This window comes from Pelodiscus sinensis, chromosome 2, assembly GCF_052426305.1.
Source record: "Pelodiscus sinensis isolate ZL-2025 chromosome 2, ASM5242630v1, whole genome shotgun sequence".
Classification (NCBI taxonomy): Eukaryota; Metazoa; Chordata; order Testudines; family Trionychidae; genus Pelodiscus; species Pelodiscus sinensis.
The window spans coordinates 240209826-240223042 of NC_143053.1; the positions used below are offsets into that span (position 1 = coordinate 240209826).

General features: G+C 40.5%; 1 protein-coding gene across 5 annotated transcripts in view; it reads left to right on the forward strand.

Annotated features, from left to right (window-relative positions):
* The window catches only part of DIP2C (DIP2 acetate--CoA ligase C (putative)), a 524374-nt gene that overhangs the window by 377097 nt on the left and 134060 nt on the right, over positions 1-13217 (forward strand). For all 5 annotated transcript variants that reach the window (XM_089776776.1, XM_006111894.4, XM_006111897.4 and 2 more), the window contains 2 exons: positions 5093-5184; positions 10840-10950. In XM_089776776.1, coding sequence (XP_089632902.1) covers positions 5093-5184; positions 10840-10950 — 203 coding nt within the window. The remainder of the gene's footprint in view (positions 1-5092; positions 5185-10839; positions 10951-13217) is intronic.

A 13217-nucleotide genomic window follows, 5' to 3' on the forward strand; every position in this document is an offset into this window, starting at 1 on the left:
TTTGGTATTACTGTGGATAGTTTTCCACAAACATCTGCTGAGTATACAGCAATAGCCAAAAAGCCTAACAGAGTGTTAGGAGCCTTAGGAAAAGCATTGACAGTAAGACAGAAAAGATCACAGTGCCTTTACATAAATCCATGATATGCCCACATTTTGAATACTGTGTGCCGTTCTATTTTCTTCATCTCAAAAAGATATATTATGATTGGAAAAGGTGCAGAGAAGGCAACAAAAATTATTATGGGTATTGAACAATTCCATATGAGGAGAGATTAAGAAAGACTGGGACAGTTGAATATGGAAAAGAGATGACTAAGGGGGATATGAGAGTTCTATAAAATCATTAATGATGTGGAGAAAGTGACTAGAAATGTGTTATTTATCTCTTCCCATAATACAAGAACTGAAGTCACCTACTGAAATTAATAGGCAGTAGGTTTAAAAAAACCAAAAGGAAGTTCTCCTTCACATAAGAGAGAGTCAACCTGTGGAAGTCCTTGCCAGGGAATGTGAAGACCAAAATTATAATGGGGTTAAAAAAGAATTAGATAAATTCACAGAGGACATAAGATTATCCAGAATGTAATCCCATGTTCTGGGTATCCGTTGCCTCTGATTACCAGAAGCTAGAAGTGGACAATAGAAGCAGATGACTCCATGTTAGCACCCGGCATTGGTCACTGTCGGAAGACAGGATATTGGGCTAGATAGGCCATTGGTCTGATGCAGTATGACCATTCTTCAGTTCTAGTTGAGGGTCTGTTCCATGGTATTTATCTTGCTTCATCATCCAACCTGCCACCTTTTTTGTTTTTCTGTGGATGTTGAGATTCCCAGAAGTCTGAAAGGTGAAAACAACAGTGCAACTTAGATAAAAGTGATGAGATATGCTTCAAGAATTCATCTTTTCATCTTTATTGAGGACTTTTGCTGTAAGACAGTCTGAAGTCTTGGTGTTCTCTATATTCTTCAATCTTATGGACAGGATAAATAGCTCAGAAGGCTGAAGCAAAACCTGCTTCCATCTGCTACTAGTCAGAATATTGTGTCCTATCCTATGAGAAATTTATTTAACTGGGAATGCTGATCCACACTTGTATACTTTCCAGCTTGATGATTACTGCTCACTTTGCAACATATTTAATTTAGAAATGAAACTACACCACCTGAGAACTCAGACTGGTTTCCAGTTGAATACAGTTCAAGGTTTTCATCTTTCATGGAACTGTCCTACTTGAAAAATCATCTTCCCATTGATGACCATGTTATCTTTCAACAATTATATAGAACAACGTATTTGTCAACTAAGAATAGGCAGAATTTTTACAGGAGCTAAACCTATGCTATTGAACTTTCTCCCTTTAGAAAAACAGGACCATAGACATCACCACTTTCTGAACTCAATGTAAAATTAATTATCTTTGATTTTGTTTCCCTCAATTTTTGTGCAAATTTTATGCAATTTTTATGCATACACACACATAGCAGGGGTGGGGATTCTAAAGCCCAGGAGCTGGATGCGTCCTGGCTTACCTGGATCCACGAGGGTTGTTTTTTGCTTCTCACTTGTGTGTGGCCCCCAATTGATTTTTCTGTGAGTGAGCAGCCCCCCAACCCAAAAAAAGATTCCTCTCCCCTGTTTTATAGAGTTATTTGCCCTATAGCCTGGAAAAGGAGAGAGAAACCATTTCTGATTTTGAAGACTTGTGAGGTGCTCTGATACGGTGGCTAAGAGAGCAGAAAAAGCATGTAGAAAAGTGATGGGGAAAACACTAGTCTGTTGTGCAATGCTAAACATTAGCAAACATTAATGCTGCTAATTATTCAGCTGAGAACTTATTTTCGCAGAAGGTAAAGAGCTAATGAGACAACTGCTGAATTACTGAATGCTGTCCTTTAAGGCATAATATTAAATTGTGGAAATAGCTAATGTGTAATAAATGAAATGAATGTGTTCTTAGGATTTTATGATTTACAAACTTAATACAAAGTAGCTTCTTTAAAAAGTATGAAACAAAATACAGGACTATGTAGCACTTTAAAGACTAGCAAGATGGTTTATTAGATGATGAGCTTTCGTGGGCCAGACCCACTTTCTCAGATCAAATAGTGGAAGAAAATAGTCACAGCCATATATACCAAAGGATACAATTTAAAAAAATGAACAATTATGAAAAGGACAAATCACATTTCAGAACAGAAGGGGGATGCGGGTGGGGGGGGGGGAAGGAAGGTGAATGCCTGTGAGTTAATGATATTAGAGGTGGGGAAGGGTAGATGTCTGTGAGTTAATAGTATTAGAGGTGATAATTGGGTAATGGGTAAGATAGCTGGGGTCTTTGTTCAGCCCCCCCGCGGAGAGTGTCAAATTTTAGCATGAATGCCAGTTCAGAGGATTCCCTTTCAAGTGCAGATTTGAATGTCTTCTGAAGTAGGATGCAGGTGAGTAGGTCATTGAGACAGTGTCCTTTCTGGTTGAAATGGCAAGCAACTGTTTTTTCTTTGTGATCCTGTCTAATGTCTGTTTTGTGGGCATTGATTCTTTGGCGAAGTGTCTGAGACGTTTGTCCAATGTACATAGCAGACGACACTTCGCCAAAGGGAATCTTCTGAACTGGCATTCATGCTAAAATTCGACACTGTCCGCGGGGGGCTGAACAAAGACCCCAGCTATCTTACCCATTACAAAGATAGCTTCCCCAATTATCACCTCTAATACTATTAACTCACAGACATCTACCCTTCCCCACCTCTAATATCATTAACTCACAGGCATTCACCTTCCTTCCTCCCTCCTCCCCCCGCATCCCCTTTCTGTTCTGAAATATGATTTGTCCTTTTCATATGTGTTCATTTTTTTTAATTGTATCCTTTGGTATATATGGCTGTGACAATTTTCTTCCACTATTTGATCTGAGGAAGTGGGTCTGGCCCACGAAAGCTCATAATCTAATAAACCATCTTGTTAGTCTTTAAAGTGCTACATAGTCCTGCATTTTGTTTCAGCTACACCAGACTAACACGGCTACATTTCTATCACTTTAAAAAGTATGGCATCGCTAAAACTTTCTTGAATGTCATTCAGCTCACTTACTTGAGATGCCTGAAGTAATTGTCCACTTTTAGAGGCGATATATAGGCTTGAGATATATACAGCCCTTCAGTATACAAAATTCAGAAGGAAATAGCTGTAAGGATTGTTTTCCATAAGTGTAAAGTGCATCTGCATGGGCATAAACACCAATTTAAGACTTGTGATGGAATTAATGCTTCAGGGACTGAGCCTGTCTGGTGCGGAGTCCCCTTAATTCTTATTAGCATCAAATAAGGGATTGAACTTATGAAGTGATTATCTGTCAAGTTAGAATGTGTTTTGTGTAAAGATGGTTCTTGCAGTTCTGAACTTTTTCCTTTCTCTTCTCAGCTTTCTGCATCTCCACTACTAGTTTCAGAAGGTTTATGACCACTTAAGCCTCTAATGTTGGGAACCTTTTAGAAATCAAACCTATTTTCCTCTTCATTTCTGTTAAAGTTTAATCATGATTGCTTGTCAAATATAATTTGTAAACAGTTATTGACCATTGTAAATAGCTCTGAGCTGGAAAATAGAGAAAATTTATAATATTGCAGGAGAAATTCTGTAGCTGCACAAGTATGCCTCGGAGCGATCGACAAAGGCTTTCCTTGTCGACCGCAGCATGTCTAGACTGCCCCGCTCTGCCGATCAGCTGATCGTTGGCACAGCGCGGTGGCCATTTTGATGTAAATGAAGTGGCGATTATTTAAATCGCGGCTTCATTTTGCTATGTCTTGTAAACTCATCTATATGGCTCCACCGACGGAGCCATGTAGTCTAGACATACCCTTACTGTGTACCTGCAGGGTCTAAATGGACCAATGAATGTGAAATATGCTGTGCTTTTTAGAAATTACATAGCTTTAGTACACTATCTGAGACAAGCCCTAATATACCTGCTCAGTTCCTAGCCAGAACAGAAGTTAGAATTTTTAAAAAGCTGAAGATAATTGCTTCTTTAAATATTAATTTTATTTTGATGGTACCTAACGGCCATCTGGGAACAAGGCCCTATTGTGGTATCATTGTATAAACCACAGGTACTATAAAGTCCTTGTTTTGAAGAGCATACATAGCCTAATTAGATAAGTCAAAGGGTAAGGGAAAGGGATTCAATATGTAAACCATGAATTTTTTTTAAAGTCACATTACTCCTGTAACGTTTTCAAAAATTCTTTGGTTAGAGTCTTGATTGTGAGGGATTAGTTAATGGAAAGGCACAGAGAGAGAGAAATGGGGAGTAGAAAGGGAAGGTGGCTGAGCACAAAAGGCAGGTGCAAATGGAGCTGAGATACTGGAAGAGAAGGTTGGAGCAACAGCTCAAGAGAGAGACTGTACAGAATAAAACCAGTAGAAAGCAGCCTGATGACATTCTCCATGTCCAGGTGTTCCAGCTGCTTCTGTGCCAGCTCGTGCTGGCAAGGGAGTTTTTTGGCCTGGCATTTTCCTAGAATTGTTCATTTGCATTCTCATTTCACGTGGTTGGGGTTGGGCTAGGTGCCATGTAGGTCTGTCTTTGTTGCACAGTGTAGAGGACCACCTCTTCATAGTTCTGCCAGAGCAGAAGTTCAGCTTTCTGTGTCTGCTGTCCATCATTGAATGATGATACCACTATCTGTCTCTGGATGACCTAAAGATAGTACAGTCACTCAACACAGTTAACTGCTGCAGGCAGTAGAATAGAACCCAGAGTTCAGGTCCTGGGAAGTATGGCAAAAGGAAATAAAGGGAAAAATCACTTATAATATAAAAAATAGCTTGAGATTTTAATTTTTGATTATAGTGCTTAATATGGTTGATAAATATTGGAATAAATATCTGGGTTTAAATGTATCCACAATATTCCCTTTGGGTTGACTAGGAGCCTCCTGAAAATCCCCAGTGGCAAGGCTGACCCGAAATGTTCCCACTATTTAGTCCTTTTGATCTAGAGGTGCATTTTTCCTTTATTACTTTACAGGTACATTTTAAAGCATAATTTTAAAGTTAATTTTACAAATTATTTGTTACTAGGCAAGCTTTGGACCAGAAGTATGAAGGTTGCTTACAATATACTGCATAAATTAGGCACAAAACAAGAACCAATGGTGCGACCTGGAGACAGGGTAAGTATTTCAATGGTTTATTAATAGACTTGAAATACAGTCTGACAAGATGAGATTGGGGATTTAGTGTGGCATAGTTAAGTGATAAAATTTAAATGTGGAGACAGTCTTGCTCTCTTTTTTTAATCTATGGAAGAAGGACTGACCATTTGCTTTGGTACGGAGTATTTACTTGAGTTTGTTGCAAAATCAGCAGTAAGCTTTCCCATGAAAAATATGTTTTATTTTTTGATAAAGGGAAAAATAAATCTGTTTAGCAAAGATTTCTGTGTATAAAGAGCATGGGGGATACTCAACTCTGTTGGTGAAGCTATTTAATATAATTACTTTGTGACTGGTGATACGGTGGAAGCAGAAGAGGCATTGCTTATGATGAGATGAAAATGAGTATCCTTTGGCAGAACTGGACTTATGCATTATTCTTAGGCTATTTTAAGCCAGAGCTTGCTTCCTGAGGCATCAGTCAGAGGTTTGAATGTGAGGCTGGGATCAGGCACTTCCAGGATATAATGCTGCCTCTGGGCATGGAATTGGGCAAGTCTTTTAACCTCTTCTGTCCCTCTATAACTGAGACGCTGCCACGGCTTATTCAATACTTACAAACGGCCCTACCCCCTCACCTCTACCTGCTTGACAAATTGTTGAGCTGGTTTGGATAGGAACTCAGTTGAATTCCCACTGTAGCTAAGCATGCTCAAGCTTTATATGAATGGTTAGCTAAGCTGATCTGTCCATGTCTGTTACACGATCCTCCAGTGTTGTCTTCAAAGTTGAGAAGAGAGCAGAGTGGGCTTTTATATTTTGACTCTGTGTCAAACATGGTTCCCATTTGTCTCTGTAAAATGAAGGTAGTAATACTAGCCATACTTTCTCACAGGGTTTTGAAGGCTAATCCTTCTATGAAGATGTAAAGTTTCAAAATCCTTTCCTTTCTGATGTACTAAATAAGTCATTGGATTCCTCCAAAAACCCTTTATCCATTAAAGCCTACCAGTACTGACCTCTGCAAATTTAACTACTGGTGGGTGTGTCTGCACAGCATCTAGACATCCTCAGGGCCTCATCCTCTTTTACTTTATATAAGAAATGTATATGTTGCACACTGTATGTTCCTCACGACAGGAACTGGTTAAGTTTGACCTTTGAAAAAGAGCACAGGTAAGATGCCCCAAAGAGAATTTTCATAAATCAAGCATTGCAACATATTTCCTAAGTTTCTTTTTGAAATAAAGCAAAGAAGCAAAGAATTAAACTCTTTTAAAACTGATATTTAAACAAAATCACTTAGCAAATACCAATCTACAATTTTTTTCTCTCCTTGATTTACAACAGAGTCTGAGCAATGGCAGGATGAACAAATTGTTTGTTCTCAGTAAATTTACTTGCACAAAGAATTCCGTGAAAGGAAGAACGTTCAGATACCCTATATCCATGTATCTTGTATTGACTACCCCTCTCTTTGTGGTAAATTACTGCACAAAGATTTAAGCTTTCTTAACCTTAAAAAGGACTTGTTGATGATTCAGAACTAAAGTTGAACTTGTACCAAAAGTCTTCCCTTCATTCGAATAAATTGAAGTTCTTATTCTCAAATAACTCTGTAAATTACAGTGAAGTTAAATATTTATGGCTGAGTGATGAAAACATATACTTTGCATTTTATAATATCTTGCCCAATATCTTTTGTAATTTAAGGTAACTACAATTTGAAGACATGAGACATGCCTGTGCTCCTCATGCTCTAAGCAGATATTCTCTCCAATTTCCCCACTAAAGCACCATAAAAGCTTTTTAGCTACTTTGAAAATAATAATTCAAATCATGTGACAGTAGATGAGTATTTTGTAGCACTAAATTAAATACAGGAGGACATTTGCAATCTTTTCTAAATGAAAGTGAAAATGTTTCCTTCTGGTCATTATATGAAATACTCTGAAATGCCTTTTCTCTTTCTTAAAATCTGACCTCATGTCACCCTTATCTAACAACTGAACAAAAATGAAGCATGAATCTATAAAATATCTACTCTCTCTCCACATTTCCCTCTTATTAGATATACTTTTGTATAATTTGTTTGCCTCCTTTTTCATTTTTACAAGTTGTTTAGTGTCTGGGATATGCAAAAGCACTTAAATGCCCTAACTTCCTTAAGTGTCTTCAAAAATGCCAGCCAGAATCTAGTCTGACATATGTGCTAGCTGTCCCAGCTAACCTACTGACCTACTATCAGGAACTGGACACCACTTTACTGGAATAAGAAAAACACAAAATCCTAGATCTAAACTACTTTAAAAAAAAAGAGTTGCATCTGTCTTCTACGCCTTCATGAGCAGGCTGTCTCTTTGGATCATGAGTTCTTTAGGACAAGGTTTGTTTTATGAGGCTTAGGGTTGCCAGGTGTCCAGTATTTGTGAGCTCTGTCCGGTAAAAAAAAATCAGAAAATACTGGATATGTGCAATGTCCGGTATTTTCTGATTTTTCTGGCTGCGCACTGGACTGAAGCCTGGCGTGGGCGGGGGGAGTGGCTGGGAGTCTCAGCTGGGAGGCGTGGCCGTGATTGCCGCCGTGAGCCCTCAGTTGGTTGAGTACGAGGAGGAGGGGAAGCCTCCTCCTTGCTCCTGCGTCGCCGGGAGCCTTCACAGGACAGGCAGCAAGTGCCCAGGTCAGTCCTAATCCCTGCCGGCCAATTTGCTCCCCCTCTCCCTGGCCAGCTGGTTCTCCCTCACTTCCCCTCCCAATCTCCCCCGGCCAGTGCCGCTGCACCTCTTCCCACCCCCGCCAGCTCTGCTTCCCACTGACCTGTTCCTCTTCCTGATCTCCCCGGCTAGTGCTGCTGCACCCCCCTCCCCCTCCCGCCAGCTCTGCTTCCTGCCCCCCCTTCTTCCCGTCCACCCTCGCGGCCCCCGATGCCCCCTCCAGCTGTGCTTCCCCCCCCGCTTACTCCCGGCCAGCCCCACCCCCTCCCGCCTGGTCCCCCCTCCCCCGATATCCCACGGCCAGCCCCATTCCGCGTGGTCCCCCCCACCAGCCCTGCTTCCCATTGCCCCCCCCCCCATCACCCACGGTCAGCCCCGTTGCGCTCCGCCCGTTAGCTGTTTCCAGCCCTTCCCCTCCCCCCTTCCTGGCCAGCACCACTCCCTTCCTGGACGGTCCTCCCCGACGGTCCTCCCCCCGCCCATGAAGCATGTCAGGGTTTTTGTTTTTTCTTTAAATGACTACCCGGTAACCCCTATCAGTGATCCAGGTTCTTGGAGTCTTTTTTTTCCCCCCCTGCTCAACAACTTTGGTGTCCCCCCCTCCTCTTTTTTTTTCCTTCAACAAAATTTTTACCTGGTGTTTTTTTTGGGGGGGGGAGGGTGTTCAGTATTTTTGTTTCAGCCATCTGGCAACCCTATTCTCCATAGGGCAGCTGGGTTTTGGTCTCCCAGAGCAGCTCTGCTCTATAGGAAGGCCGCAAAGTAGAGCTGCTAGTCCTCCAGATCACAAAGAGCCAGTTGAGGAGGTTCAGGCACTTGATAAGGGAGCTTGTTGGGACATTTCCTTTGAAACCCTACCAAGCAAGTCCCACTGGGAGGAAGCTCGGAGGCTGGCTCAGGACATAGTAGAGGGATTAAATCCCCTGGTTGGTCTGGAATGCTGGGGAATCCCCAGAAGGACTTGGCACATATTGTAGAAAAAAAGAAGGCCTGACCCTCCCCAGTCTCTTTACTTTTTAGCCACCCTCAGCAGGAAAATTGGTGAAAAAGAAGAAGAATATGTAAGCTTTGTGCCAATTCTTTTTTTCAAAACAGAAGAGCAAAGGATCTATATCAAGTAATTCCCCCCTCCCACCACAAAGATGAAAGACCTTCTATATCCCCCTGCAGATATTACTTCAATGTTCATCTTACATTGAATAAGAACTTCAAAATGAAATTGATTAGTCTGCTTGTTAGTTGTTTAAGATTGAAAAATTAAAATATGGGGAAGAATGTAAATAATGAAGTAAATTAATTGAAAAATATTTTATCCAAATAAAGTAAGAAAAGCTGATGTTTCTAATATTTAAGAAACAAGTACCGTTAACCTAAGAATTACTTTCTCTTTTAGTATAAAGTAGTTTCAAAACAAATCTAAACTCTTCTGTTTATATTTTGTGCACATGTAAGTAAATATGAAATTTCTCAGTGTATCTATAATCTTAACGTGAATTGTTTTAGATGCCCTGTATTTGTTTTTTAAAAGTCACCCATTAGCCTGGCATAAAAATAAACAAGTCACATGTTAGATAAGGTTCTCTGAACTTATTTATAAGCTTGAGTTCTTCTCTACTGTGCCTGAAGGGTCTCTGCTACTTGCAGTCCTGGAACATCAGTCTCTTAGAAACCATAAAAAAAAACTTCTCGTGACATTTTAAATATGTTTAGAGGAGTAGTTGCTTTATAAGTGAAAAAGTAGAAGTCCTTAGTATGAAAGACTATATCATAAGGCTGGCAGATACCAGAGCTGCTAAACTTAGGTTTCATTAAAACGTGTCATTACAACATCTTAAAATGAACCAGTTAATTACCATAGGAACCAAGTTCAAGATTCTTCACAGAAGCTATATGTGAATGATACTTTACCCGGCTAAGATGGGATGTGATATAGTTACCAACAGTACTGCACAATTGTTTAGGACAGGAAAGTGAAGAAAAACACATCTGACTGAATGGAAATACAATATAGGCAGACTCTCTAATTATTTAAGCTACATGTTAACCAGTAGGCTGTGTTAATGTCCCTACTCTTGCCAAAAAGAGCAGTGTGATCTATAATAAGTTATTAGCTTCTCTATTTGACAGTTTATTCTCTCTCTCCTCTTGGTGGGGATAAAAAGATAGTGTCTGCTGTTCAGTGTTCATAGCAACATGCTGGAAAACTTTGTATTTCTCTGAAAAAAGAGGGGAGCAGTGGCGCATATAGGTGATTCCACATGACACCTGATCTTTCTTTGGTGTTCTTTTGTTTCAGTAAGCCATGGCCCTAAACTTGCTTAGTTTGAAGATTGAGTAGAGTGGGAACTTCAGGATGCCATCTTCACTGTAGCACTTACTGTTCCTGCATTGGAATGATAGAGCATAGGCAAAACTTCCTCATCAAATTGTAGGAGACTTTAATTGTTGCATGCGGACAAAACATAAGGCAGGAAATAGTTGGCACAATATGTTCAGTGGTACAGCATTGTGCAATGGTACAATGTGTTGAATTACTCCTAGATGAATATTTTAAGTAACCTAATTTAATTTTTTTAAGATGTAAAACTTTCTATCTAAAACTACTACTACAAAGTTGAACCTCAGCCTAGTCATTGGTAAACCAAAGGTCAGATGAAACTTGCTAGCAATTAAAAATGCAGTGTGTAAGTAAGTAGCAGTGCATATGTGGAGATGCTCACAAAAAGGAAAATATATATACAACAGAGAGAAAACTCATTCTTACTTGTCATTCAGCTCTTAAATGTTCATTTGTTGAACCTGTATATAAAGGGAAAATAGTTCTAGGCAGAACTCAGTAAAGTGAATTGTATCAGAGCTGTTTTTAAATGTAAATAGCTTTTCAAAAGGAGTGTGGAAGCTATTTTTAATGTACACTGAAATCTGTAATAAATTTTAGCATGTGTTTCTCTGTTTCAGGTAGCACTTGTATTTCCAAACAATGATCCTGCTGCTTTTATGGTGGCATTTTATGGCTGCCTACTGGCAGAAGTTGTCCCTGTCCCTATTGAAGTGCCACTTACAAGAAAGGTAAGGAGCTAAATTTCTCCTTCACTGTACATTTTAAAAGTTTTATGCCAGAATTGAATCACAACAGAGCACAGATTTGTTTAATTTTTCTTAATGGTGAGCTTTTCTGTGTCTAATTACCGAAAGGATAATACTGCACTAAAGGTTATATATAACTTCTCCGTTTTAGTAAAAAAACCCACAAGCTACCGTGTGTAGTTACTTCTAATTGCAAAAAGATATACGCTTGTCTACACTAAGAAAAATTTGCAAAAAGTTAGTGTCACAAGGTGGCTGTTTTCTGCGGATCGACTGAGTCCAATTCCCCTGGACTGGAGCTGGTGAGCCTCACCAAGCTAAGTAAAGAGGGCTAGGCTACATCTGGGTCTGTAAAGGGCTGCTAGCAGGCAGCTGGGAAGAAGAAAGACTGTGAGATGTGAGAGGCTGATCCATGGGAAGCCAAGCTGGAGTGGAGCTAACTCCTATGGTGGCTTCCTGGAGCCAGGGGGCCAAAGGCTCAAGGAAGCAACCCTGCAGCTGCAGATGTAAGAGGGGAGGAGAGCTGGCACAGGGTAGGAAACTCCAAGCTGTTGGAGCACCAAAAACCCTGGGAGGGATGGCCCTGAATACTGGCACAGTGTATTAAAGTTTGTGCGTTGTTAATTTTTGTTATAAAAATAAACCTTTTTGACAGCTACTGAGTCTGCAAGCCCTCCCATGTTTGCCATGATTTCTTTAGGCACTCTTTTAACTAACCAAGTTTTAATGCAGGTCTGATCGGCACAGTACTTAGTGTCAGTGTCAGCCATTGTCTTACCCTGGTAAGTCTTCCCCGTGTTGATGGAATTGAACCAGTCTCAACGATTGCACTGCATTTCACTTGTGTAGACCAAGCCCTAAAGCATTTGTTCGTGATCGACTCTCAGTGCTGCTAATACTGAAAATTTATCATCCAGTCTTGGTTCCATTTAATTGGCTGTTGGGTTCCTAGTTCACCGGCATTACAATCTTAGCAAAAAGGCCTATAACAGAATGGACACAGAGACTGATCTGTCCTTTCCCTGTTTGAGATGGTACCAACATATTGGGAACTCAAAGCACCATTGGTGGATAGAGTAGGAAAACTTATGCCAGGACTGTTTACGCTGTATCTTCGCTGAAGACCTCTGTCATCTGGGCTATTCTTATGGAAGGGTTTACCAGTTCCTTTAAACAACAAAGCAGGCAATACTAAATAGATCTTTCAAAAGAGGGAATGTAATTTCCATCAACATAATAAAATGTTCTAGATAATCTTTTCTCCTACAGCTTTAATGATAGGCAGGGCTGGTAGGACCACCTTTTAAAGTTCCCTGCTTTTCCCATTATAAGACACAGTTTTCAATTGCTTATGAATTTTTCCAGATTTTAACTGTTTTGTTTAAAAATTTCCAGGCAAGGTGACAAGTTTTTCAGGCTAAATTAGTTTTGAAAACTTCAGCCAAAACTATCCATCTACTACTGCGAATAAGAAAAATAAATCTTGAAACTTTTATTTGCACTGCTGTAGTCCCTCTATGCTTGGGGCAGAGATTTGAAATTTGGTGGGCAGTTGGGGGGGGGGAGAGGAGGAGTAGTGGGAAGTCACCTTTGTTAGGCTTGTACCTTTTTTACATTCCCTAAAAAAATCTGCCCAAATTCATCCAAATTCTGTATTGACTTGGGGGGGGGAGGGGGAGCAGAGTTCACACCTCTTCAGGTGAGACTTGCTACAATCGCTGAAGATTTTATCTGGCTGAGTATATTCCACCCTGTCACAATTCCTGATGCCACCCGGATGGTAGTTGCACCCTTCCTACAAAGAGACTGAATATGATGCAGTAAGAGTTATGGGGCCCCAACAGCATTTGTCCCATTGTGGCTGTTCCTAACTTCTCAGGATGGAAGCAGGCTTTGAAGCCAGTATCTCCTGTGCACTCAGTTACCTCTTCCTCTGCCCCCCTTTCACTCAGCACGGAGAAGAAAACCATCTAATATGAATGCAGAGGGGACAAAACATAGAGGGGGAGGAGGGAAAAAATCATATTGTGACAAAGAGTCTGTTAAAATTGTTGCTGGCAGGTGGGGAGAGAAATTATGACTGAGAGATGGATAGGGGGAAATGGGTATCGTGTGTGTGAGATTGGGCCTAGAACAGCAAGCCTGGGAGAGAGTAGAACTGACTGGCAAGGAGAATGCGATGAGGATTTTAAGGAATCAAGACTAGTATGAAGAGCAAGGGGTGAAAAAAAGATTAGACAGGGACAAGT